At 49.6% G+C, this 27,500-nt stretch overlaps 2 protein-coding genes and 1 long non-coding RNA gene across 3 annotated transcripts in view; 1 reads left to right on the plus strand and 2 right to left on the minus strand.

Moving 5' to 3' along the window:
* The window catches only part of epg5 (ectopic P-granules autophagy protein 5 homolog (C. elegans)), a 33,911-nt gene extending 19,552 nt beyond the window's left edge, over positions 1-14,359 (minus strand). Inside the window, exons 1-25 of the mRNA XM_060066181.1 lie at positions 14,210-14,359; positions 13,752-13,878; positions 12,936-13,577; positions 11,933-12,193; positions 10,980-11,178; positions 10,170-10,306; positions 9,683-9,790; positions 9,412-9,485; positions 9,156-9,261; positions 8,620-8,734; positions 8,274-8,424; positions 7,996-8,157; positions 7,338-7,495; positions 7,081-7,232; positions 6,181-6,321; positions 5,687-5,848; positions 5,491-5,613; positions 4,728-4,990; positions 3,982-4,122; positions 3,157-3,301; positions 2,598-2,795; positions 1,644-1,751; positions 1,199-1,321; positions 516-682; positions 1-52 (exon numbers count right to left, since the gene is read on the minus strand). The exon at positions 1-52 is cut by the window's left edge and continues 164 nt beyond it. Of these exons, the coding sequence (XP_059922164.1) occupies positions 1-52; positions 516-682; positions 1,199-1,321; positions 1,644-1,751; positions 2,598-2,795; positions 3,157-3,301; positions 3,982-4,122; positions 4,728-4,990; positions 5,491-5,613; positions 5,687-5,848; positions 6,181-6,321; positions 7,081-7,232; positions 7,338-7,495; positions 7,996-8,157; positions 8,274-8,424; positions 8,620-8,734; positions 9,156-9,261; positions 9,412-9,485; positions 9,683-9,790; positions 10,170-10,306; positions 10,980-11,178; positions 11,933-12,193; positions 12,936-13,577; positions 13,752-13,805 (3,942 nt within the window). The 5' untranslated portion in view covers positions 13,806-13,878; positions 14,210-14,359. The remainder of the gene's footprint in view (positions 53-515; positions 683-1,198; positions 1,322-1,643; positions 1,752-2,597; positions 2,796-3,156; positions 3,302-3,981; positions 4,123-4,727; positions 4,991-5,490; positions 5,614-5,686; positions 5,849-6,180; positions 6,322-7,080; positions 7,233-7,337; positions 7,496-7,995; positions 8,158-8,273; positions 8,425-8,619; positions 8,735-9,155; positions 9,262-9,411; positions 9,486-9,682; positions 9,791-10,169; positions 10,307-10,979; positions 11,179-11,932; positions 12,194-12,935; positions 13,578-13,751; positions 13,879-14,209) is intronic.
* A 282-nt stretch (positions 14,360-14,641) lies between these two features.
* LOC132467462 (protein limb expression 1 homolog) overlaps positions 14,642-27,500 on the minus strand; it is a 17,681-nt gene continuing 4,822 nt past the window's right edge. Inside the window, 3 exon segments of the mRNA XM_060064774.1 lie at positions 14,642-16,534; positions 16,947-17,024; positions 18,275-18,370. Coding sequence (XP_059920757.1) covers positions 16,094-16,534; positions 16,947-17,024; positions 18,275-18,370 — 615 coding nt within the window. The 3' untranslated portion in view covers positions 14,642-16,093.
* Positions 22,791-23,739, plus strand: LOC132467576 (uncharacterized). The gene is made up of 2 exons (XR_009528029.1): positions 22,791-23,003; positions 23,124-23,739. It is a non-coding gene; the product is annotated as an uncharacterized LOC132467576 (long non-coding RNA).

A 27,500-nucleotide genomic window follows, 5' to 3' on the forward strand; every position in this document is an offset into this window, starting at 1 on the left:
GTGCGGCGAGGCCTGGAAGAACCGCCGCCCGATGCAGCCGCCCGCGTTCATCCTGCAGGGGACACGGGGGGCACCGTCAGACACACAGTCAGGGGGGGGGTACCGTCAGGGGGGGACACCGTCAGGGGGGGCACCGTCAGGGGGGGGCACCGTCAGGGGGACGCAGTCAGACACACAGCAGGGGGTACAGGGGGGACCCTACCTTAAGATCCAACAATGATTGCGAAGTCCTGAAGTCCTGTGTCCGTGTGTGTGTGTGTGTGTGTGTGTGTGTGTGTGTCTGAATGTGCGTCTATTCGTGTGTGTCTGAATGTGTGTGTGTGTCTGAATGTGTGTGTGTGTGTGTGTGTGTGTGTGTGTCTGTGTCTGAATGTGTGTCTGTGTCTGAATGTGTGTGTGTGTGTGTGTGTGTGTGTGTGTGTGTGTGTGTGTGTGTGTGTGTGTGTGTGTGTGTGTGTGTGTGTGTGTGTGTGTGTGTGTGTGTGTGTGTGTGTGTGTGTGCGCCTCCCACCCACCCGTACTCGGGGCCGGGCTGCCTGAAGTAGAGCTGCAGGAACCTCTGCCAGACCAGGGGCAGCAGCGGGTGGTCCGGGGGCGTGGCCAGGGCCTGCCCCGCCCAGCGGTAGATCTGCAGCCGCTCCAGAGACGGCGCCACGGGCAGCTTCAGACGCTGCTGCGCCTTCTGCAGCCACACACCGCCACACGGGGTCAGACGCACACGATGACACACACCGCATCACACAACACAACGCACAACACAACGCACCACGCATCACAACACGACACGCCGGGTCGGACACACAACACACCATGCATCACATCGCACAACACAACAAGACACACAACACACCACGCATCAAACAACACAACACATCACACAACACAACAAGACACCCAACACACCACGCATCAAACAACACAACACATCACACAACACAACACGCAGGGTCGGACACACAATGTGTGTGTGTCCATTCCTTGGTGCATGTCCATCCACAGCCTTTATCTATTTATGCACACACATGTTTGTTGCCTTTGATTAGGTTGTGTTTTATACATTTGACCGAGTTGTATTCTATTCTCTTTGAAGCTATCCTTAAAAGCTGCTCTTTAACAGCTCTAACCTGGGTGTCATTTGATGCACTTATCCCAGCTCCACCTGACCAGGAGCACAGTGGAGAGGTGGGGCAGTGAGTACCTTGAGGGCCTGGTCTGAGGACAGGTTGGGCTCTGACACCAGCTCGTGCTCCACGCAGCGTCGCAGCTGACAGTCCTCCTCGAACAGACGCTCCATGTTCAGCACCAGCCAGGCGAACCACACCTGCCAACACACGCCCACACGCACGCACACGCACGCACACACGCGCACACAACACGCACACACACACACACACAGTCAGTAAGGGGGACACGGTGGCGCAGATGTTAGCACAGAAGAAGATCCTGGTTTCAGCCCAGACACACACAGACACACAAACACACACACACACACACACACACACACACACACACACACACACACACACACACACACACACACACACAGACACACACACACACACACACACACACACACACACAGAGCAGGGCTGAGGCGCCTCCATCTCAGCTAATCAGGATTCAGCGTTGTCAAGGACTCTCACCTCTCCGCTCATGGATTGGCCCTCGATGAAAGAAGGTGTGGCACTTCCGGAAATCCAGCCCACCAGCGAGGACAGCATTCCACGGTTTCCATGGTAACCCAAGGCATTCTGTGTGACGACAACAGAAAGCATGAGAACTCGGGCGTGATGACGAGGATGAGTCATCGTCCTCACTGGTTTAGGGGAGGGGAAGGCAGGGTTGTACAGGTGAGGGGGTACAGGTGAGTACAGGTTAGGGGGTACAGGTGGGTACAGGTGAGGGGGTACAGGTGAGTTCAGGTGAGGGGGTACAGGTGTGTACAGGTTAGGGGGGTACAGGTGTGTACAGGTGGAGCACAGGTGAGGGGGTACAGGTGAGTACAGGTGAGGGGGGACAGGTGTGTACAGGTTAGGGGGTACAGGTGCGTACAGGTGAGGGGGTACAGGTGAGTACAGGTGAGGGGGTACAGGTGTGTACAGGTGAGGGGGTACAGGTGGAGTACAGGTGAGGGGGGTACAGGTGAGGGGGTACAGGTGAGTACAGGTGAGGGGGTACAGGTGAGTACAGGTTAGGGGGTACAGGTGGGTACAGGTGAGGGGGTACAGGTGAGTTCAGGTGAGGGGGTACAGGTGTGTACAGGTTAGGGGGGTACAGGTGTGTACAGGTGGAGCACAGGTGAGGGGGTACAGGTGAGTACAGGTGAGGGGGGACAGGTGTGTACAGGTTAGGGGGTACAGGTGCGTACAGGTGAGGGGGTACAGGTGAGTACAGGTGAGGGGGTACAGGTGTGTACAGGTGAGGGGGTACAGGTGGAGTACAGGTGAGGGGGGTACAGGTGAGGGGGTACAGGTGAGTACAGGTGAGGGGGTACAGGTGAGTACAGGTGAGGGGGTACAGGTGTGTACAGGTGAGGGGGTACAGGTGGAGTACAGGTGAGGGGGGTACAGGTGAGGGGGTACAGGTGAGGGGAGTACCTTGTGCTGCTCATACAGCAGCTTCTGCACACACTCCTCGTGGTGGTAGATGAAGGCCGAGCGGCAGATCTGGTCCATGAGGAACAGAACCGTCCGGTCACGGAACCACAGGTTCTGCTGGGTGAGGACGCCCACCCAGAACTCCAGGACCGCCGCCGCGCCCACGCGACCGGGCCGAGAGCTCTCCATCACGTGGGTCTGGAAGAGAGAGAGGCGTGATGCTGGAGGAGAGTGGAGGGAGGGAAGGACGGTGCGGCGGCTGGATGGGCCGTCACTACAGTCCATGACTGACACTCTTTCAGATTTCAGGATCATAAGATAGTACATCGATCTCTTATTGTATCCAGAAAAGCACCGCCTTCAGTTGAGATGGTAAACCAAGGACCCATCTCCCTTCAGTCACTCACTGTGGACACTTAAGATCTCAAGGGAACTGAAAGTGGAATTCCATTTCCCCCCACCCAGCTAGTGTTTGAATTCCATTTCCCCCCACCCAGCTAGTGTTTGGATCCAACATGGCCGCTCGGTGAACATTAAAGAGTAGTCCTGTGGGAGCTACCTGGATCACGCTGTTCAGCAGCCTGACGTTGTCCCCGTAGGCCCCCCCGACGAGCAGTGGCGCCACCCGGTGGGTGACCTGCTGCGTGACGCCCTGAGGACACACGCTGTCGCTCTGCAGGAACAACTGGACACAACTCACAAAGCTGGGGAGCACGACAACGAAACACAATACAGACAACAACAAGGCATCAAACACTCAAACGATGTTAGGAAACTGCGCTGGTTCGCATTGGTGGAACTTTAGAAATTGTTTCGACATTTAGAAAGTACTTTAGTAAAGTAAGCAACCCTATAGAAAGCACTTCTCTATCTGTATGTACAGACACCTACTCTATGTGTTGTTAGTGTGGTTAGGGTCCATTAAGAAAAACGAAGAGAAAACAACGAAAAGCCTGTATTCCCTGATTCCTACAGATACTATGACCTCTGTCCTGTGCTTTTAAAGCGAAAGGTGTGTGAAGGTCAATGCTGCCGGTCAGAGGTCACCGCTTTGTGTAGAGGTCAACATGTCCGGTCAGAGGTCACGGTTATGTGTAAAGGTCGACATGGCCGGTCAGAGGTCACGGTTATGTGTAAAGGTCAACATGTCCGGTCAGAGGTCACGGTTATGTGTAAAGGTCAACATGGCGGGTCAGCGGTCACGGTTATGTGTAAAGGTCAACATGGCGGGTCAGAGGTCACGGTTATGTGTAAAGGTCAACATGGCGGGTCAGAGGTCACGGTTATGTGTAAAGGTCAACATGGCCGGTCAGAGGTCACGGTTATGTGTAGAGGTCAACATGGCGGGTCAGAGGTCACGGTGGGGGCTGGGGGCCGGCCTTACTGGGCGTTTTTGAGCAGGTAGAAGCCCAGGTGGTAGGAGGGGGGCAGGACGTTGGCCAGCAGGTGGACGGCCGCCTTCAGGTAGCGCGCCTGGATCAGACTCTTCAGCAGAACCACCCCCTCTGTGCAGAACTCCTCCAGACTGCAGGAACAGAGAGAGAGAGGAACCCATGAGGAACCCATGAAAACAGAGAAGAACCCATGAGGACAGAAAGGAACCCATGAGGACAGAGAGGGACCCATGAGGACAGAGAGGGACCCATGAGGAACCCGTGAGGACAGAGAGGAACCCATGAGGAACATCTGACTCTAGATCTGTGGTCCTCAGCTGGTCCGGCCTCTGGGCCCAAATGGGTCCTCTTTATTTTATTTTTTTTATTATACAGGAAAGTATTAGAAGTAACAAAGTTACAATATAAAACGGGCCTGTCTCAGTAAAATAACTGATTTCCAGCAGGTTCCTGCAGGTTCCTCAGTCATTAAGTCTCCACCCAACAATATGAATGCCAATCAATGCACTGTTGAAAACATGGAGAGAACAAAACAGTTGCAAACATTGGGCCTGAACTCAATAAAGAAGTAAGCCACTGAAAAATGAATTAACATTGAAACATTAGTAGGTTCACAGGCTTGTATCTAGGGATAAGGTCTGGCAGGTGCTCTGGGAGCCGCTCAGGGGGCCCGGTTATGGCTCGCGAACCACCAGTTGAGAACCGCGTTTATGGATCGGGTGTTTGTGTGGCTAACCTGTGCCCCGCGGTCGTCATGGCAACAGACAGGTAGCAGCCGATGGGGAGGCCGGCCTTCACGGCCCGGAGGACAGAGTGCATGCTGGGGGCGTGCGTGATCTCCGGGGGCGGGCTGGAGGCGGAGCCCGGGCCGGCCCAGGCCGCCTGGGGGTTCTGGCTGTTGCCATGGAGCTTCAGCCTCAGCAACATCTGCCACGCCCACTGGCTGAAGGAGGCCTCGGCGGACACGCCCAGACGCAGCACGCTGGCCAGGTAGGACACCTGGGGGGGACAGACGGAGGACTGAGGACGCGCGGGGGCACATGGCGGGCCCCTCATGGTGTTAGAGGTACGATGTACGGGGGTGGGATGGTCTGAGAATGTCCATCGGTCAGCCACTGGGGAGGGAGATCCTCTGTGAGACGGTCCGCTGGGGGTGACTGCCTGCCCGCCTCGGAGCTTTGTTTTAGACTTTAGACCATTGTGACCAATCAGAGCATCTCTGATTGGTCCCCGGTTGGTTTACAGAATCCACCTTGCTTGTCCATCAAATGTGCGTGCACTCGTAGGAACGTAGGGAGGGAGGGAGCCGAGAGGGGAGGGAGGGAGCCGAGAGGGGAGGAAGGAGCAGAGAGGGAGGGAGGGAGGAGCAGGGAGGGGAGGAAGGAGCAGAGAGGGAGGGAGGGAGGGGAGGGAGGGAGAAGAGAGGAAGCGAGGGAGGGAGCGACAGTAGCTTTCTAACCGGTGGATAATGCGCCCCAGGCTGCAGGGGGCCAGCGTACCTGTTTGATGCCCTCTGAGATGAGGCCTGCGTAGGGTTTGTCTGTGAGGTACTTCTGGTAGGCCTCGGCCACCAGCAGGGCCACCTCGCTGTGGAGCGAGGGCGGCAGGGCCAGGGCACCGTCCTGCACGCAGACAGGGGGCTTAGTGTGATCAGCCCCACCTCACCTCCAGGGTTCACCAGGGTCGGCGGCCTACCTGTGAGTGGCCCCAGTGCAGCCCCTCCAGCACCACGCAGGCCAGCCGGTTCTCCACCGCCTGCAGGGGGTGCTGGAGCAGCCACGCCCCGATCACACACACCTCCTCCGCCCGTGGCTTCCACAGGCACAGAGGCAGCTCCTTACACAGGTACAGGGCCACCTGGGGGGAGAGAGGGGGAGGGAGAGAGGGGAGGGAGAGAGAGAGAGAGAGAGAGAGAGAGAGAGAGAGAGAGAGAGAGAGAGAGAGAGAGAGAGAGAGAGAGAGAGAGAGAGAGAGAGAGAGAGAGAGAGAGAGAGAGAGAGAGAGAGAGAGAGAGAGAGAGAGAGACACGCACGTACACACCACACACATCAAATGCGCACACACACACACACACGCACACAAACAAAAACACAGTGACTATCCTCCCTCAGTGATGGACTGAGACAGAGTGTGTGTGTGTATAGGTGGCTAGCCAGCAGCATGAGCCCACTGAGGGAGGGGTGGCCTACCATGCCCACGATCTGGACCGTCTCCCTCAGCCTCTCCAGCACCACGGAGATGACATAGGGATGGGCCGTTGCTATGGCAGCCAGCAGCTCCCGGCCCACCTTGGAGTAGGTCTCCCTGGTGGCCACACTGACGTAGGACACCTGGGGAGGGACGGGGGAGACAGGGGACAGGGGAGAGAGGGGGAGACAGGGGAGAGGGGGAGACAGGGGAAGGGGGAGACAGGGGGAAGGGGGAGACAGGGAGAGAGGGGGAAGGGGGGAGACAGGGGAGAGAGGGGGAAAGGGGGAGACAGGGAGACAGGGGGGAGAGGGGAGACAGGGGGAGACAGGGGAGACGGGAGGGGGGAGGGGTGGAGACGAGAGACATAGAATATAAAAGAAGGGTAAGGGTTAGACGTGGATGGGCTTCAAAGTGGAAAAGTCATACGACTGAAGCAGTGAGTGAGACGAGGCAGCAGCTGGTTATTCTCAGGTATAGTTCCGGTTGTCCTGGGTCCATTCTACGAAGAGTGCTCTGTAACCAACGACACATCTGGTGTGTGGACGAGGTGGAGGAGCTGCCCCCGTCCCTCTCTGCTGCTCAGGGTGCAGCCCCCTCTAGCGTCCCTCTCTGCTGCTCAGGGTGCAGCCCCCTCTAGCGTCCCTCTCTGCTGCTCAGGGTGCAGCCCCCTCTAGCGTCCCTCTCTGCTGCTCAGGGTGCAGCCCCCTCTAGCGTCCCTCTCTGCTGCTCAGGGTGCAGCCCCCTCTAGCGTCCCTCTCTGCTGCTCAGGGTGCAGCCCCCTCTAGCGTCCCTCTCTGCTGCTCAGGGTGCAGCCCCCTCTAGCGTCCCTCTCTGCTGCTCAGGGTGCAGCCCCCTCTAGCGGGCGCAGGTCGCCCCGCCGCCGTCCCGGAGTCCCGTACCTGGTAGATGATGAGGGTGATGGTGTTGATGAAGGTGGGGTCCGAGTGCTGGGTGGGCGTGGCCATGTGGGCCAGGGCGGTGAGGAGGGCGATGCCGTCCGAGCTGTTCACCTCCCCCAGCCAGCTCTCGAAGCGCTCCTGGTGCCCTGGGTCTGAGAGAGGAGGGCGTTAGGGCGGCGGCCAGCGGACAGGCGTGACTAAGAGCCATGGCTGGAGTGGCTGTGTGTGGGTGGTGTTTGGGTGGGGGTGCTGGGTACCTCTGAGGGCCTGCAGACAGGCGTGGGTGTTCTCCGTGGGGCCGAGGGCCCGGGGGCCCTCTGTCTCAGCACACTGCATAACGTAGAGCACCCTCCACAGCATGGCGCTGGACAGCGTGCCATAGGGCATCTCAGACATGAACAGCCAGATGCCCAGCCTATCAGAGGAGAGGAGGGGAGGGGGGGGGAGGAGAGGGGGAGAGGGGAGGGGAGGGGGAGAGGGGAGGGGGGAGGGGAGGGGAGAGGGGAGGGGGGAGGGGAGGGGAGGGGAGAGGGAATAGGAGAGGAGAGGAGGAGGGGAGAGAAGAGGAGGAGGGGAGAGGAGAGGGCTCATTAGAAAGTGTATTTGTCAAATTAACAAATTAATGTAGAATACATTAAAAGTTAAATATATGGTCAATAGATAAAAGTACTCTATATTTACTTTCTCATATTGTAAAACATCCATACAATGTGCTTAACTCGTGAAACAACACAAAAATAACAAGAAATACGTTTAAAATATTGGAATCACAGACATCACAGACAGACATTAGAGCAAACAACAGTACAAGTGTTGGCGTCTGGTTGAGTTCCTGTTGCGGGGGGGCCCTCATTGCTCCTCACCACGCGCCCGCAGCAGAGCCCTCACGGCGGTGCCCAGAGCAGCAGCACTCACCTCTTGTTGCGGAGGACGTGGACCACGGCCCGGAGGAACAGGTGGTCGTACTCCAGCTGCAGCTTGTCCATGGACAGAGAGTGTGTGGAGGAGCCGGAGCCCCCAACGCTGCTGACACTGACGTACTGGGCCCAGTGGTCGCTCACGTAGCACACCGTCATCCTGGGGGGGGGGGGGGGGGACCGACGGACAGAGGGACAGACGGTCACCGGTCTCGTTCATCTCTTCCTCTGCGTCGTAGGGCTCGCTAATCGAGGACCGACTGGGGGGGGGCGGACCTGATGCTGTGGCCGATCCGTTTGACCAGCTGTCGGTACCGGGCCCGGTTGTACGTTTGCAGGCCGACGGCCAGAACCTCGATGAGCGAGGAGGCGAAGGCGAAGATCCTCATTATCTTCTGGCTGGAGCAGGCCTGGGGCTCGTACACGCCTAGACAGGGAGGGGGGTTAGGGTTAGGGTCCAACCAGACAGACAGACAGAGGGACACACAGACAGACACACAGAAAGACAGACAGACAGACAGACAGACGGACAGACGGACGGACGGACGGACGGACGGACAGACAGACGGACAGACAGACGGACAGACAGACAGGCAGACGGACAGACAGGCAGACGGCTCACCCTGCCTGCTGATGCCCAGCATGTGCGAGTACAGGTCCTTGAAGGGGAACTGGGCGAGCAGCGAGATCAGGTCCTCCTCACAGAGCAGCAGCCAGCTGCTGTTGGGGTCCTCGTCCTGGAGGGACAGGACCTTAATATCAGACCTTACTCACACACTAGTGTGTTCTGCCCTGAGCCCTCAGATGGACCTTGAGAGATGAATGTTGAACTAGCAAACTAGGTGACAATATATATTCAATTCGTATTTTCAGTTTTTCTCAGCTCATATACAGGACTCCATGTACACACGACCAAATCATTGAACTCCTTTACTTCCATACACAATCCTTTTCTGAGCTAAGATCTATTGCTAGTTATGGAGCAGCTTGGCAGAGCCTCTTAGTCGCCTCACTCCTTCCTCTGAGAGAGTGCTACGGTCTGAGGGTCACTCTGTCCTTTGAGAGAGTGCTACTGGTCTGAGGGAGTGCTACTGGTCTGAGGGAGTGCTACTGGTCTGAGAGAGTGCTACTGGTCTGAGGATCACTCTGTCGGCTCACCTCCTCTCCCCCCTCGTCCACCAGGGTCCAGTTCCCCGACGCGGGCCCCCCCCCTGAGGTCAGGCTCTCACACGGCCTCATGTGGCCCAGGAATTCTGCTCTGTGTCTGGGGTCAAAGGTCACAAAGGTCACGAGGTCAGTGGGGGAAAGGAAGAGCATTCAAACAGGTGTGATTGGTTAAATGAAGCTCTATCTTCTGGGTCACGTGATCACAGCGGGGGGGGGGGGTTTGGGGGGGGGGGGGTGTTCAGATCACCTGGCCGGAGACATGAGGATGGTCAGAGCCTTCATGAAGTGCTGGACTCCGCCGTTCTCGCCCCACACCTCGACCTGAAACAGAACGGCACTCGGGTTAGAGGGCAACTTCCAGGTTGGCCAAGCCTGGTAAACTAATGGTGGGAAAGTAGGAGGCAAATTGATTGATAAATGATGTTATTTTAAACTTTACCCTCACATTTATTAACCTGCATGTTGACCCTTTAAAATAACATCACTTTAACATTTGGGAATAAAGGACGGGCATTAACCTGGAGGAAGTTGGCTGCCCACTTTCCCATTCCAGCAGGACAACACAGCAGATGGCACAGTAGATACAGACGCTCTCCAGTGCCCCCAAGTTGTAGTAGTACCGCCACCTAGTGGTTAGAGAAGGAACAACATGGAAATATGTCATCAAATAATTGCCAAGTTCGAACATGGCGAGAGAAAGAATGCCATGGCGAGGCAAGGCTAATGTATTTATACAGCACCCTTCAAACACAAGAGGGTGTGTGTGTGTGTGTGTGTGTGTGTGTGTGTGTGTGAGTGTGCTTATTTGTGTGTGTGTGCGTATGTGTATGCATGCGTGCCTGCATAAGAGCGTGTCTGCGCGCGCGTGCGTGCGTGCGTGCGTGCGTGCGTGCGTGCGTGCGTGCGTGTGTCTGTGTGTCTGTGTGTGTGTGTGTGTGTGTGTGTGTGTGTGTGTGTGTGTGTGTGTGTGTGTGTGTGTGTGTGTGTGTGTGTGTGTGTTCATACCAGTCTCTCCAGCCAGTGGTGGATGTCGTTCTGGAACGGGGCGTCGTCGAGCACCCTGCGGGTGAAGCTGAACAGGACGCCGACGGCCTCCTTCAGCGGCTGCAGCGAGCCGGGCCGGGAGCTCCCGCCGCCGCCGTCTGAGAACAACGCACACACGTCAGCAGGGGCTGGGGGTCGGGGGGGGGGGGGGGCAGACCCACTGCGTACGTCAGGCCCGTTCAACAGGCCTCTACCACGGTACACCATCGGTACAACGGGGATGGTGCACCAGAGAAAAGGATCAAGAAAACTAAAAGTATCTAAAAGTAAAATAGTCCCGAACCCTTTTGTTTTATTGATCATGCTATATACATACGAAGGAGTAAACATAAGTGATATATATCCTGTTTTACCTATCGGAGGGTCAGTCTGGGTCAACACAAATGTCAACAAAGTTGTGTTACGTGTTCTGGAACATGTCATACAACATAACAAAGTTGCGTGTGTGTTCTGGAACACATCATACAACCTAACAAAGTTGTGTTGTGCGTTGTGCGTTCTGGAACACATCATACAACCTAACCAAGTTGTGTTGTGCGTTGTGTGTTCTGGAACACATCACAGAACATAACAAAGTTGTGTTGTGTGTTCTGGAACACGTCATATTAACATAACCGAGTTGTGTTGTGTGTTCTGGAACGCATCACAGAACATAACAAAGTTGTGTTGTGTGTTCTGGCACACCTCATATCAACATTAACAGAGTGTGTGTGATAAGGTGAGATAAGACGTGCAGAACATTTCTCAGAACACATCTCCTCTTCCTCTCACCTGTCAGCAGGCGGTGCAGGTACGACTCCACCTGCAGGCGGGACAGCAGGGCGGTGTAGGCGTGCAGCACCACCTTCTGGTGGAGCAGCTCGGAGCGTGTCTCCAGCAGCCGGCCGAGCTCCGACAGCACGGTCGCGCTGAAGTCAGCCTGCTGGAACCGGTGGTAGCCGGTCACCTTGGCCTGGTCCGCACACAGGCCCTGGGGAGAAAGGGAGTCTGTGAGCCTCACAGGAGGTCAGAGGTCAGGGAGTCTGTGAGCTTCACAGGAGGTCAGAGGTCAGGGAGTCTGTGAGCCTCACAGGAAGTCAGAGGTCTGTGAGCCTCACAGGAGGTCAGAGGTCAGGGAGTCTGTGAGCCTCACAGGAGGTCAGAGGTCAGGGAGTCTGTGAGCCTCACAGGAAGTTAGAGGTCAGGGAGTCTGTGAGCCTCACAGGAAGTCAGAGGTCAGGGAGTCTGTGAGCCTCACAGGAGGTCAGGGAGTCTGTGAGTCTCACAGGAGGTCAGCGGTCAGGGAGTCTGTGAGGAGTCTGTGAGGCCTAGGGCGGCTCAGCACTTTAAAACTACAACCACAGAAGCTATGGCAATCTCTGATTGGATGCTTCAAGTGTTCACAACATTTAGATTTACATTCAGGGCATTTAGCAGACACTTTTGTCCAAAGCGATTTGTCAGAAGAAAGAGAAACAACAATATATCGCTGTCGGTACAGCAAGGATGTTCATGCCAATAACTAACAAATGTTGGTTCTCAACCTCTCAACCCCCATTGTTAGTCGCTTTGGTTAGAAGCGTTTGCTGACTTAAGCTAAAAACACACAATGTTTTCAAACTTTTTAGAGCATTTGTGTAATGTTAGACCATAGAGGTCCGTTGAGATACCCCGTCTAGAGAGAGGCGGGGTGTTGATAGCAGCGTGCTCGTCGTGGTCGCCCCCCCCGGCGGTGCGGGACCGACCTGCAGGGTGAGCTGCTCGTCCCTGAAGCTCCACAGTCGGTTCTGGGCACTCTTGCAGTCCGACGACTGCGTGTGCAGCTGCGTGTGCGACTGGGTGAGCTGTCGGCGGCAGCGCCAGTAGTTCTGCAGCAGCTCGGTGAGCTCGTGGCCGTCCGTCTGCGCCGTGCTGCAGAACTGGGCGGCGCACGCCTCCACGCAGCCCAGCCACGCCTTCAGCCCGCCGCCCGTCTCCCACACGCCCAGCTGCTCCAGGGAGAAGGCCTGGACGCACCCACAAGACCCAGGGGGGCTTTACACAGGACAAGGCTTTACGTCACAGTAGTAGTGGTAAAGTGGTAGTTAGTTACTGCAGGGTTACTTTATACAGGACAAGGCTTTACGTCACAGTAGTAGTGGTAAAGTGGTAGTTAGTTACTGCAGGGTTACTTTATACAGGACAAGGCTTTACGTCACAGTAGTAGTGGTAAAGTGGTAGTTAGTTACTGCAGGGTTACTTTATACAGGACAAGGCTTTACGTCACAGTAGTAGTGGTAAAGTGGTAGTTAGTTACTGCAGGGTTACTTTATACAGGACAAGGCTTTACGTCACAGTAGTAGTAGTAGTAGTAGTATAGTAGTAGTTAGTTACTGCAGGTTTACTTTAAATAGGAGCCAGGCTTTACTATACAGGAGTAGTGCTAGTATAATAGTAGTTTGTTACTGCAGGTTTACATTATATAGGAGCCAGGCTCTTACTATATAACAGTAGTAGTAGTAGTAGTAGTAGTAGTAGTATAGTAATAGTAATATAGTAATAGTTAACTCTTTCCCCAATAACAAACGTATCGGCTTTATGGGGGTAGGAATGTCTAGCTCTAGCATTATAGCAGATGTTATAGAAGTTATACCACAGAACCAAATACTCATATTAATATTTAACCAACTATTTCACTATCGCCCCGATAGTTATATTCTCTTCTGAAGAGTATTCAGTGGTTAGTCAAGTGTGTCAGCGGTGGTTTACCTCCAGCTCGGGCGCGGTCTGGGGTAACTCGGGGTACAGCCGGCTCCGGGGGAGCTCTGCCACGGAGCCCAGAGGCTGCAGGCTGGGGGGCGAGGACTCCTGCTCCGCCAGGGCCAACACGGCGGGCCCTCGGGTCTGACAGCTCCGGAGGGCCTCCTCGGAGAGCTGCATCAGGGGCCCCTCCCCCAGAGAGGTGAGGGAGGGGTAGAGGGCGGGGGCGCTGGGCACGGCCGGGCTGTCCGCCACCGTGGCTGATAAACAAGACTCGATCCATCTCTGAGGGCTGGGGCCGGCTGTCTTTGTGCTCTCCGGCTCGGCTCTGAGCTCCTGGCCTTGCGTCTCCTCCGGACGCTCCTCATCAGCTTTCTGTGTTTTGAGCTCGATCTGAGAGTCCGGCTGGGACGTGGCGAGGGCCGTGTCTGAAGACAGAGCCGACGTCTGGGCATCACTCGCCGACGGTGAGGATGAGCTCGGCTGACTTTCAGACGGCTGTGTTTCGGTAACGTCTGCGGGGGCTGGCTCCTCTGACGCCTGGTAGGGCAAGCTGAGATGGATATCAGAGAACCCAGAACACAGAGCTTCATCTGGGGCCGCTGCCGGAGCCGTAGACCCCTCCTCTGCTGGCCTCTTCTTCTGAGATAGCTGAGAGAACACCGGACGACAGGGAGAAGTTTAAAAATCGATTTTAGGGTTCATTAACCTTTGCCCTAGATGTGACATCATGTGAGCTGGAGCACATGATGAGGCAGTCAACAGTGACATCCATTGAGTATTATTATTTAACATTACTGAAGCGGTAACGTCTGTGGAAGTCACCTGAGGCTTCCCAGCCGATCTGGACTTGCTCTTCTTCGGTCGCACTGCCTCCATGTCTGACGGCTTCCCTCACGTCCCCCCAGATACCGTTCAGATCACCGGCACATTTAGACACCTAAACGGGGGCCTGATGGGGAGAAGTAGTGTCGTCAGTGTGGGTTAGTCAGAAACAACAACAGAGTCCTTAACCCCACCGCAGGCTGGACGGCGCTGTAGGAGATGAGCCTGGGCTGTTGGGGGAAGATAAGGAGCTACTGGCAGGATGTCAACATGTTTTTGCTCTTATTTTGTGTAGGGCATACATGCGGTCTAACGATCCTACAACATCGTGGTAGGAGAGTAAAACGAAACCTTTGATAGTCATTGCACAATATAATAAAGCGTATTGTCTCAACGCAAGCTCATCTGCTATACATCTCAGCGTCTATTAAATAATATGTCAAGAAGGCACTTCCTACCGTCGGTCCCGCTGTCATGTTTGCATTCACCGATTCCAGGTAAAGTGTCCTTTGGCGATGTAAACAAGTCCTTGCTCAGCTGTCATGATGCCGTCGTTTGTTTTGTTTTTCTTGATTTCAACGAAATCAGCTATCGCGAGATCTGATAGTGTTGCTACTCCACCCCTCTACGGCGAGCCAGAGAGGCAAAAGCCGCGAAAATCCGCTACTGCGCCCCCTATCTGCAGATAATTCAAATAATGGAATGAGGAGAAAGTGTGTAATACAATGTTATGGGGCTGTTTTGTGCTCTACTGAGGGATACGTCCTCCATCTACACATTTTCATTATCTATGTGTAAAATAAGGCTAATGAATAGATGTAATAAACAGTCATATAACTATGACTGTTTATTACTCAACGATCGAAATACAGCAATGAAAAACAAATAGAAAAGACCAGCATTCCAATACATTTTAATAAACTAAGAAAAAAATATATTTGTGTATAAAGACATTAGTAACATAACTTAATGTTACATACAAAATAATATTCAAATAATACAGCGCAATAATATAATTTTTTAACGTTGTTTTGACCAAGATAAAGGCTCAGACACTTCTACAAACTTTCATCATATTATATTTCCCTTTATAAACTCATCCATCGTCTCAAACAATGTGTCTTTCAAAAGTAAAACTATGAAGGCAGAAGTATCCCACTGAGGTTTATCTGATGTGGGTCATAAGGCCGGACTTATTGTGTTATCAAAGCTGGTCATGTGATGTTGAATCAGTAAGCCAATGTTTAATTTAGATGAATCAGATAAAAGAAACACTGGTACCATTGTTATGCGAACACTAGCAACAATGGTGCCATTCTGCAGGAACAGATTTAGCAACCTAGACCACCTGCACCACAAATAGTTCATCACCACCTGATCTGCACGAGTGGTGGTATTTTAATGTCCACATAAGATCCCACGGTACCCACATGACAGCCACTCAAAATGTATTTGATCTTATTGAATACTTCACATTGTATGTAGTTCTCTATTGCATAACTCAGAACTCGTTCATCTACGTCTGCTTCCTCTCAGTCTGCTTCCTGCTTCCTCTCGGTCTGCTTCCTCTCAGTCTGCTTCCTGCTTCCTCAGTCTCCTTCCTCTCGGTCTGCTTCCTCAGTCTCCTTCCTTTCAGTCTCCTTCCTCTCAGGCTGCTTCCTGCTTCCTCAGTCTCCTTCCTCTCAGTCTGCTTCCTCTCAGTCTGCTTCCTCTCGGTCTGCTTCCTCTCGGTCTGCTTCCTGTCTGTCTGCTTCCTCTCGGTCTGCTTCCTCTCGTTCTGCTTCCTCTCTGTCTGCTTCCTCTCGGTCTGCCTCCTCTCAGTCTGCTTCCTGCTTCCTCAGTCTCCTTCCTCTCGGTCTGCTTCCTCAGTCTCCTTCCTTTCAGTCTCCTTCCTCTCAGGCTGCTTCCTGCTTCCTCAGTCTCCTTCCTCTCAGTCTGCTTCCTCTCAGTCTGCTTCTTCTCGGTCTGCTTCCTCTCGGTCTGCTTCCTGTCTGTCTGCTTCCTCTCGGTCTGCTTCCTCTCGTTCTGCTTCCTCTCTGTCTGCTTCCTCTCGGTCTGCCTCCTCTCAGTCTGCTTCCTCTCGGTCTGCCTCCTCTCAGTCTGCTTCCTCTCGGTCTGCTCCCAGGATGCCAGGGCGTGTCTTGGGGCGTGTCTTGGGGCGTGTCTCGGGGCGTGTCTTGGGGCGTGTCTCGGGGCGTGTCTCGGGGGCGTGTCTCGGGGGCGTGTCTCGGGGGCGTGTCTCGGGGCGTGTCTCGGGGCGTGTCTCGGGGCGTGTCTCAGTTCACCCTGGGGCCCGAGTCAAAGGTTAAAGGTTAAAGGTCAAAGGTCAGCGGTCAGGTGTTTTAGCGGAGGCTGGGGGAGGGGCTCCCGGGGGGCGTGGTCCAGGGCAGGGTCACCGTCTCGTATATGGGGGGCGGACGGAGGTGGAGCTCCTCCTCACGGGCGTAGCCGGCGCTCTCGTGTCCGGGGGACGGCGCGTACGGGTCCGGGTGGTCCGGGTATTGCTGGTGGTCCTGGTGGTGCTGAGGGTGGTGGTGGTGGTGAGGGTGGTGCGGGTGGTGGGTGTAGGCCTGGCTCAGTGCCAGGCTGAGGATCTCCGTCTTCTCCTTGTAGAAGCGCAGCTCCACGCCGCGGCGGCGCGCTAGCACCAGCTCCCGCTGGGCCACGGCGAGCTGCTCCGCCAGCCGCCCGGCCGCCCGGCGCTCCCGCTCCAGCCAGTCCAGCGCCATGCTGCTGCGGAGGGACTCGTCCAGGCCCCGCTCGGAGAAGTACGAGATCACACTCTGAGGGAGGGAGGGACGGGAAGGGGGGGAGGGGGAGGGAGAGGGAGAGGGAGGGAGGGGGAGGGAGAGGGGGAGGGAGGGAGGGGAAAGAGAGGGAGGGAGGGAGAAAGAGGAGTGAGAGAGGGAGAGGGATAGAGGGTGAGAGTGGAAAAGCAGGGGGTTCCTTTTGAGTAATGATTGGTTCAATGTTCAATTGCAGAACGGAAAACCTAATTATTTTGCACTGTTTACAAAAATATGAACAAATCACACTCTGAGAGAGGAAGCAGAAACAACCCCTATGATTCCATATTCAAATATAGAACGAAAGGAGTAGTCTTATTAACTTTATTTAAACGTTTATTCCATACAAATGTGGAAGTTAACCCCGGCCTTATTGGACCCGGTGAGCTGAGGGAGGCGGAGGACGTACCCTTCGGGAGCACTGTTGGTCCTTCAGGGACTTCAGGGTCCCGTTCCAGTGCAACAGCTGGAACACTGTCATCATCTCCTATACAGGGAGAGGTGGGGGGGAGGGAGGGAGGGAGGAGGGGGGGAGAGAGGGAGGGGGGAGGGGGGAGAGAGGGGGGAGGGAGAGAGGGAGGGAGGGGGGAGGGAGGGAGGGAGAGAGGAAGGGGGGAGGGAGGGAGGGAGGGCGGAGGGGGGAGAGAGAGAGAGAGAGAGAGAGAGAGAGAGAGAGAGAGAGAGAGAGAGAGAGAGAGAAAGGGGGAGAAAGAGAGAGAGAAAGAGAGGGAGAGCGAGAGACAGAGGGGGAGAAAGGGAGAGGAGGAGAGAGGTTGAGAGTACAAAGGAAGGGGTTTCTTTAGAGTAAAGATTTGGATTGTAAACTGTGTAAACTATGTTACTTTAGCCCTGACAAAGATTAAGTATTAACTCACAGCCAAGACTTGTGCTTGATTAGTTTGAAAAGATATTCTAAATATTCACACCCCTGGTAGGCTTAGCTGTCCCAAGTGCTGGCCATAACACTGTCGAGCATGATATTAAGGTTTAAACAACTATCATTTCTGGATTAACTGTCCCTGCTATTATGTTTGTCATATTTACCTGTCAATTCATTTTCTAAATCCTCAAATCATGTCTAACGTGTGTGTGTGTGTGTGTGTGTGTGTGTGCGTGCGTGCGTGTGTATGTGTTTTTGTGCGTCTGCACACTCGCGTGAGTGCCCATGTGGGTGTAATGACAGGATTTGAATGCACCTCTAGTGATGTCTAACAGTGTTTATCTTGGCCCGTCTTGCTTTAGGGTACAGCGGTGATAATTAAGCTGCTTCCTCAGGTCAATACACACGGCGAGGTTAATACACCCGGCGAGCAGATGTGTTTGTGTTCCCCTGTGAGGCAGGAAGTTCTCCACGCCCCTGACTCCATCAGAGGTGCCTCCTCTAAAGTTAAACATGGAGGCACTCGCACTCAGATTCAACAAATAGAGGAAGAGAGACATTAAACATACTGAGAGGCCAGGAGAGTGAAACCACGTGGCACTGAAGTGGTTCGTGAGCTCCTTGGACGATTCATTCAGTCACGTTGTCCGTCACACTCCATTTAACGCCTTCTTTACAATATAAAACCCACGCTGTTCCCAATTATTAACTCGATTATTAACTCAAACACGTCGACTCAGCCGTGTGACTCGTCACAAGGTCTGGGTGTCCTTGGAGTGCTACCCGAGTTCCACGTGACGGCGGGCGACGTGAGCAGGGCGGAGGCGGAGGCGAGGGGCTGCACTGAGGTTCTCTACCTGGAACTCCAGCATGGTGCGCCCCCTGCAGGAGTGGAGCAGCAGGCTGTAGGTGCCGATGCTGGTGCCCGGGTCACACGCGTCCTCCAAAGAGACCTGAGAAAGGGGCACACTTAGCGTGAGATGACCTCGGAAATCACAGAGTAGAAACAAGATGTAACCTCATCAATATAGCCCAAGATTAGTACAATTTCAACAAGCTCGTAGCTTAAAGGCCCACTATGCAACTTTTTTAGCCAAAATTACATTAAGTATGCAGGTTGAGAGTTATGCTGATGGTTCTGCATCCATTTCTGGGTCGATTGGTGGGTGCAGGCCCGGCTCTGGGCATAGGCAGTATAGGCGAATGCTACGGGCGCATCCATCCGCCGGGGGCGCCGAAAATATGGGATTCTTTTTTTTTTTTTTTTATACTGTATTCATCTAACTTTAACTTCAATGTTTATATTTCTTAATACCAGTAGTTATTTCGAAATAAATATTAGCGCCTAGTTTCCACTTCCTCCGCGCCCCCCCCCTAAAAGGGACTGCGGTCATGCCAGCCGACTCATCGAGATTGGCGGTCATGCCAGCCGACCCAGTTTTTTGCCGTACCTGTATATACTAGCCATTACGGTAATAGCGTCTCAGAACTAGTAAAAGCATTCGTCGGGTAGCCTACATACAGAAAGACAGTCAATAAAAGCAAATACTATCAAAGAAAGTGTACGGCCGTTGTGCTATTTACTTTCAAAATAAAAGCCCACCAAACATTCCAATCTGAGACATATTACAAATGATTTTGGATTCGATTTAAAAGAAAATGCCCTTTTATTCCATGCTCATTTTACTTCAGGGTTATAGTTCGCAACCCCATAGGGTCACCGAAGAAGTTCCAGAACATTCTGATGTGGAGTTTCAAAATAAAAGCCCAGATTCCAATATGAGACATATTACAATGATTTTGGATTCAATTTAAAATAAAATACCCTGTTATTCCAGGCTCATTTCACTGCAGGGCGATAGTTCAAGACCCCATAGGGTCACCCAAGAAGTTTCAGGACATTCTGATGTGTAGTTCCAAAATAAAAGCCCACCAAATATGAGACATATTACATATGATTTTGGATTCAATTTAAAAGAAAATGCCCTGTTATTCCAGGCTCATTTCACTTCAGGGTTATAGTTCAAACCCCCATAGGGTAACCCACGAAGTTTCAGAAAATTCTGATGTGGAGTTTCAAAATAAAAGCCCACGAAGAATTCCAATATGAGACATATTAAATATGATTTTTGGATTCAATTTAAAAGAAAATGCCCTGTTATTTCAGGCCATTTCACTTCATGGTTATAGTTCACGACCCCATGGGGTCACGCAAGAAGTTTCAGAACATTCTGATGTGGAATTTCAAAATAAAAGCCAACCAAAATGTCCAATATGAGACATATTACATATGATTTTGGATTAAATTTAAAATAAAATGCCCTGTTATTCCAGGCTCAGGGAGATTGTTCAAGACACCATAAGGTCACCCAAGAAGTTTCAGGACATTCTGATGTGTAGTTTCAAAATAAAAGCCCACTAGATATTGAAATATGAGACATTAGATATTATTTAGGTATGATTTTTGGATTAGATTTAAAAGGAAACGCCCTGTTATTCCAGACTCATTCCACTTCAGGGTCATAGGTCAGAACCCCATAGTGATACTCAAGAAGTTTCAGGATATTCTGGTGCGTAGTCTCAAATTAAAAGCCCACTAGATATTGAAATATGAGACTTATATTTCAATATCTAGTGGGCTTTTAATTAGAAATTACACATCAGAATATCCTGAAACTTCTTGGGTGACACTATGGGGTCTTAAACTTTGACCCTGAAGTGGATGACCCTGAAGTGGAATGAGTCTGGAATAACAGGGAGTTTCCTTTTAAATTGAAACCAAAAAAATATGTAATAAGTCTCATATGTCAATATCTAGTGGGCTTTTAACTTGAAACTACACATCAGAATACCCTGAAACTTCTTGGGTGACACTATGGGGTCTTAAACTGTGACCCTGAAATGGAATGAGTCTGGAATAACAGGGAGTTTCCTTTTAAATTTAAACCAAAAAAATATATGTAATAAGTCTCATATTTCAATATCTAGTGGGCTTTTAATTTGAAACTACACATCAGAGTATCCTGAAACATCTTGGGTATCACTATGGGGTTGTGAACTATAACCATGAAGTGAAATGAGCCTGAAATAACCGGGCATTTTCTTTTAAATTGAATCCAAAATCATATGTAATATGTCTCATATTGGAATTCTTGGTGGGCTTTTATTTTGAAAGTAAATACCACAACGGCCGTACACTTCCTTTGATAGTATTTGCTTTTATTGACTGTCTTTTTGTATGTACCCGACGAATGCTTTTATTTTAAACTAGTTCTGAGACGCTATTACCGTAATGGCTAGTATATACAGGTACGGCAAAAAACTGGGTCGGCTGGCTTGACCGCCAATCTCGATGAGTCGGCTGGCATGACCGCAGTTAAAAGGGGTAGGGGGCACCAGCAAAAATCTTGCCTAGGGCACCAAATTGGTCAGAGCCGGCCCTGGGTGGGTGTGTCATTTACCCATGTCGCCTCTCCAGCGGTTTATGTTGTTATGTTTATGCGGTTTTATTAGCAGTTTATGTTGGGTGGGCAGCTGAAAGGAGTCGTACTGAAACAAACGGCTCCTTGCTATGGACCTATTTTGAAGTGCACGGCTCCATTAACTTCCGAATTAAATCAAATTCCGAATTAACTTCCATTAACTCCATTAACTTCCAAAGTCTGAGATTTGTCCTTTTACTTAACATGAATGGCGTTGAACACGGATATATAACACACATATCATTGAAATAGCTGTAACAGGCACGGACGTATTGATTACCTGAATGATTATGGGAGACCTACGTAATTTTCATAATATTGTTAATTGTCTAATATTAACATTTCAGTTGCGTTGGTAGGTATTTCATTTTCATTTGCTTGTTTAGCTATGTATGACAGGGTTATGGTTAGCTATGTATGACAGTTGACAATGTTGGTGTATTACAATTCATTATTTGGGTAGGCTACTCCAACTTCGTTGCTGGTCGATATGTAAACATTTACTTTTATATAAATTATTGATTGCATTTTTCGTAAATAGTTAGTTGGAAGGAATCTGTTTCTTAAGCAATAACATTGAACTGAATTTTTTAGGCCTACATAGTTTCCAGATCAATAAAGTTCTATCTCTTTTTATTTGAACTGCCTGTATGTCCTCTTGATTATAGTATTACAGTGTGTTATCAGCTATCATAGAATGGTGTCCAAATGGCTGCATGTGTAAGAAATAGGATTTGAACCAAGTGTTACAATAAAAAAAAGCAATGAAATTGCTGATAAATTAGCTAAAAGATACTAACCTAATTAGAAGAATTTAACCTTAAGTATATATATTTTTATTTATTCATTTCTTTTGTTAGTTTGTTTTATTTTGTTTATTTTGTTTCGTTAGTTTGGTTTTTTCTTTGAATTTATTTTTATGATTTAAAGTATCATTTGCCAACGTCCTTGTCACAAACTCCTGTGTAGTAGTCCAGTAGGTGGCGGTATATGGGGAAAAACTATGATCCTCCACTAAACTAGAAGAAGAAGAAGATCTCTGCATCCGGTACGTCACGGACTAGGTCACGTGTCTTGGCCCCATAACGCGGAAGCAAATCGCTCCTGTATGTTACCCTGCGCCACTGAGCAGTTTGTATAGGAATGAATGGGCGGCCATTTTCCAGTCTGTGGTCCATCCTTTATTATGTCCATGGACACTCCCCGTACTCAACGGCAGCCATCTTAGCTACGTAGCGGAAGAGGCGGAGCCAGGCTGAGCCAAAGTCGGCGCATTTTCCACATAGCCTGCATTAATAGAGTCATTTTGTAGTTTTTATAGTTTTTATAGCTGCTAGGCGTAAAGAGTTCACCGTTCAAAGCGGGATGTTTATTGCGGGGGAGGAGCCACGGCGGCAGTCGTGATCGTAATTTCCGGTTAGTGCACCACGGAGTACTCGATTTGGAACAGCACTCACATCTGAAAAAATAACGTAGTAGATAGTGCGGATAGTATACTTCCTTTAAGTATACTCATGGAAGTACGGGTATGGTCTCACGGAAATACGTGTCACTGTCACGTTATTTAATCTATTGAAACGTGATCAGGGACACGTAGGCCTATTTTCTAAATTTTGTATTTCAATTGGAAGTAGGCTATTTGTCGTGTCACTAAGCATGACTTCCAAACTAAGGTTCTGTCCGGGAGCGTTCTCCCTAATGGCCCTTATGGAGCTCCGTACAGATATAATTGTCTTAGAACACTCCCATTCAGAATGCATTGGTTTACATTTCGTTCTGTGTAACACGCAAAAAGTCGGACTATCGTGCTCTGGAACACGCTTCAATAGATTAACGTTCGTGCGCAGGAGCACGCAATCGTGTGATACCGGGTTGCAACCACACACACACACACACATACACACACACACACACACACACACACACACACACAACCTCTTGCAGGCAGACTCAGAATCTTGAGCCCATTTATTAGGGAACAGGTGTTATCGGGATTCCATCACTGCATTCCCAGAATCCTGCATTGTGAAAGTCTTCCCTTTTTTTTTTAAATGTACAATGGCATTTTATTCTACATACAAAACAACCATAGTATTTTTCAGGAGTCCACGACCACCCTGCCCGTTTTGACACGCAAAAGTAATTTGACACTTCTGGGATGAGCCAATGATTCATCTGTTTGGAAGGTTTTGTTGGAGACAAACAAAGAATCTTCAGGCAACAGATGTGACAGCTGTGACTGCTCTCTCTCTCCTTCGTCTGCTGGGTCCTCTGTGTTTGCCTACCTGCTACAGGTAGCCAGTGGGCGGGGCTGAGAGGCTTGTCAGCTGATGAGGTGCACCTGTGCAGGTCTGCCACGCAGGCTGTAGCCAGTCTCTCTCTCTTTCCACAGAGGCAGGTGGGCTTGGGTTCTGTTTAGGGTGGTTCCTTAAGGTTTTGGACCTTTGGATTGGTTCCATGTTTTGTGTTATGTTAACACTATTCAACATCCCCACAGCACACTTTCCACTGCCCATATACATAGGCTAGTCGAAAGAATTGTGTGTTTGGTCAGTAGTTCAGTTGGTTGGTCACATATGTTGGTTTGCTGTTCAGGTTTGGTTTGTTGCATTTTGTTTGGGTATTTCCAACATGGTAAAGATGGTTTGTTGTTCCCAGTATTTGTTTTGTCTGTCTGGGTAAGTTTCCTCCGTTCTGGCTCGGTCGGTCCTTGTGATTTTGGTACTGGTTTTCTGTCCAAACCATATAATCGCACATTTTCTAATCTTCCATACGCTACACTAATCCCTTTACAGATTTCATGATACTTACTTTATTCTAATAAATAACTTTATCCCTTATCATGTGTGGATCCCGATCTTTGCTCTGACCCGAGCCTCGTCTTAATGCAGCCAAGGAGATGGAAGAGCGTTATGAATAATTATTAGATGATTGTGTTGTACAATGAAAGACAGCAAAGATTAAATATGAATGGCAAAATAAGGATGGGATTTTATTGGAACAATAAAATATGTGTTGGGCAAATTATAGAGAGGCTAAGATTATAGATTTCATGTTCAAAAGGCGAAGGGGTGAACATTTTTAAGAAATATATTTAAGAAATATAGGCCTACTCAAAGCCCAAATCATTGATATCATACCCTATCCAATAATAAAGACATTTGAATTTGAATGGTAACAATTCCGTTAAATCCTCGTCCTCGTTTTGAACGTCTCACTCATGGCCGATCAGTGTGTTCTTCAGTGCTCAGTGCTGCATTCGACACTGTAGACCATACATTACTTCTGGAAAGGTTAGAAAAGGATTTAGTTACTACGCAACAAATAGCTGGAATAAACTCCCAGAGGATTTAAGACTTGCCCCAACTCTGAGCACCTTTAAAACAAGACTGAAGACTTTTATGTTTGCTGTAGCTTTCTGCTAAATCTTAAAGACATTGCACTTTCTAAAAAAGCTTTTTTAACTTTGCCTTTATTTTAACTTCTATTTTTTTTTGCATATGTTTTTCTTTTACTTACCTATTATTTAATTTAATTGTATGACAATGTTTATATGTGAAGCACTTTGAGTCTGCCTTGTGTATGAAAAGTGCTATATAAATAAAGTTGCCTTGCCTTGCCTTCTTTCTGATTAGCTCTTAATTGAGATCACCTGTCACGCACCCCCTTATTAAAGGTGTGTTTGCGTATTTGTTTTTGTGGGCATTTGACTGAACAGCCCAGACAAATATTGCTACCAACATGGCACTTTGAAACAGACCACCGCAGTGAGTAAAAGTTATTTTCCTTTATTAATTGTTGACGTTTTTGGGCTGTCTCCTCAGACACAAGCCATCAGTATCCCTGCTCTTTGCACCTTGACATGCATGTCGCTGCTGTTTGTTAACCTAGCTTTGCTGATTTGTATCTTGTGATGTGTGTGTGTTTTTCTTAACAGGTGTTAGATGACTGACAAGATCTATGGGGGGGCCCCCTTTGGGCCCCCCCATACCAACTTAGTCTTCAAAGGAATCTAGTGCCATGGGACTCCAGTGTCTTCAAATCATCCTCGGAATACATGTGTATGAATGGTCCACCGAAGGGTTGATCTGGAAGCCACCACGGTCCACGCAGTAATCTGCTGCGTGGGCCGTAGTGGCTTCCAGAGCCATCTTTCGGTCTTGGTCAGGATTTGTTACAGTTGTCATTCAATGTAGCAGGCTATGGTTTCTGAAGAAGCCTGCTTTACGATTACAAATATTGTGCAAAATGCTCATGTAATTGCACTAGCACTAGTAACCTGTAGATTAGCTTAGTTTAACGTCATTCCGTGCTGTCTCTTTCAAATGTGTGGCTTACTTTAAGTCCACAAGGCCCTCTGGTAAACCACGTTGGAACACCCCTGGACAAGGTGATTAGTCACTGGGTGTGTGCTAAAGTTTTGTTCAATTTTTCACTAGTTGGTTAAGGTTTGGTAGAATTGTTTGGATGCTAGCGACGTGATGGCGTATGTACAAGAGCCTACCGTGGCCAGGCCACAGTTGCGACGGCCACGGCCAGATGGCCTAGTGTGAGTGCAACCTTGATTGCATTTGTATACTGTTTACCATTGGATGTTTATGCAATTTGGCTTAATTCATCCGCAGTAAAGCTGCATTTGACTATTCCAGGGTCGTTTTGTACAGGCTTTCAATTGACCAGTTTTTTTTTTTTTTAACCTTGCTTACAATCCAACGGTTGTGACCACTTATGCAACTGGGCTGTGAACCTTGCAATTCTAGTTGCATATTTGTACACGCAAGCTTGTCCATTTCTATTGCCATCGCTAACACTAGCTTCAGCATTTCCTTGTAGGCCATTAGCTGACTTGTGTATTGGAGCGATGATTTGGGTATTTTAAGATGCTTGAAAACCTAAAATAAAGCAAAATGCGTGTCTGGTGTGCAAGAGCCAATTTGTTGGCTTGCAGTAGTCGAGGAGTTGCCGTAGGTCGTAAGCCATCTGGAGGTTGTGGCAATGGAGGCTTGTGGTAGATCTGCCATCCAAGAAAGGTTAATTCTTCTGAAGCATGATTAATACTTTAGTAAATTGAATCTATTCATATAGAACTATAAAATCCAAGACTGCAGCCAGTAACTTGGATCGCAATATGTGGAAAGTATTAGTCTTCATTTGTAACAACAGAATAATTAACATGACAAACTGGGTTTCTTCCATTTTCTAACTAGGGGGACTTGACTGGTGAGTCTACTGGATTAATCAGTAGCGGTACTTTGCCCAACAGATTTGATGGCATGACTACAGGGTGACAAAGACAATTATTCCCTGCCTATCAAAAGAGACTTCTAAAACATATCTGCTAGAACAGTTCCTATACTTTTTGTATAATTTGGTCATGCTGCAAATTTACTTTTTGTAGTTGCTCCATATTTAGTTCTTTGACAGCCTCACCTGCTAGAAAAGCCTATTCAAATCGGCTAAATATAATGAACTAAATTAAGAGCCATGAAATGTTGTCACTCATACTAATGGCAAATACCCTCTTTCAGTTTCAACACTGATGTCTCTCTAGGCTTGAGGGAGAGCTCGCAAGTAAATTACACGAATGTCCTGGAGCAATTGGGAATACACTTTTATTTAGTCTACCTGACCAGGGACATCTTTGAACTATAGGTCACCTAACTCAAACTTTTCACTCTTGTTAGGTTGTCCTTTTCTCTTGTTTTAACCCGAAAGGGCTGAAATATCAACATTTCAGGTATTCTGTTTGGATAATGTGCAAAACTTGTGGCTTCACTATTAAAAAAAATTAACAAATGTATTTTTCTTAATGTGGTTAAACTATTTAAAGATTTGTATGCAAAATATTTCTGCTCAATTTGTGGTCAATGAAACTCTGAAATTTTTTAATTTGATAAAACACAACTATGGGTTAAAGGTATTTGCTTTGGGCATCTTTTGATATTTTTAGAATCTAGCTCCATTGCCGTTAGAAATGGTGTCTCCCAGTACTGCAAAGTGCTTCCACAAGTTAAAAAAATGGGCAGAAAAGGAACTGCCAACTAAATCTATTTAGCATGGGTAGAAAGTTTCCATGGAAGCTCTTGGCTGCTGGTTCCCAACACAGCTCCACTGTTAGCCTGTGACCTTGCGTTTAACTTTTTTCGACTTTTGGTGACTTTCACAAAAGAGAAATTAACTGGTTAATACAATAAACAAGACATTTCATGGTACCATTTTGAACTGTTTGTGGATATTGCATTAAATCCATATGCTTGAAACTTTTCAATAATGCATAGGCCTATCAACGAAACAATGGAATGAAATAAATAGTTCAAGCAATTTGTGGGACTTGGCTGCTTTTACATCATTACTCATTTTGGGGGTTATTTCAGTCTCTCCAACCTGCAGGTCGTGCGAAGAATCATGTGAATGGGAATATTCTATAAATGTCTATCATCTTTCGTCTCAACACTTCTGCTGCAGCCGCTGTTGAAGCGTATGAGTCCTTTGAGACCCCCTTTGATAAAAGGGGGTAAAAGCAAACTCATCTCACAAATGAGTAATGACATCTCACAAATATTTATTTAATAAATTGTTTCAATTTATAATAATCCAAAAT

This window comes from Gadus macrocephalus, chromosome 11, assembly GCF_031168955.1.
Source record: "Gadus macrocephalus chromosome 11, ASM3116895v1".
Classification (NCBI taxonomy): domain Eukaryota; kingdom Metazoa; phylum Chordata; class Actinopteri; order Gadiformes; family Gadidae; genus Gadus; species Gadus macrocephalus.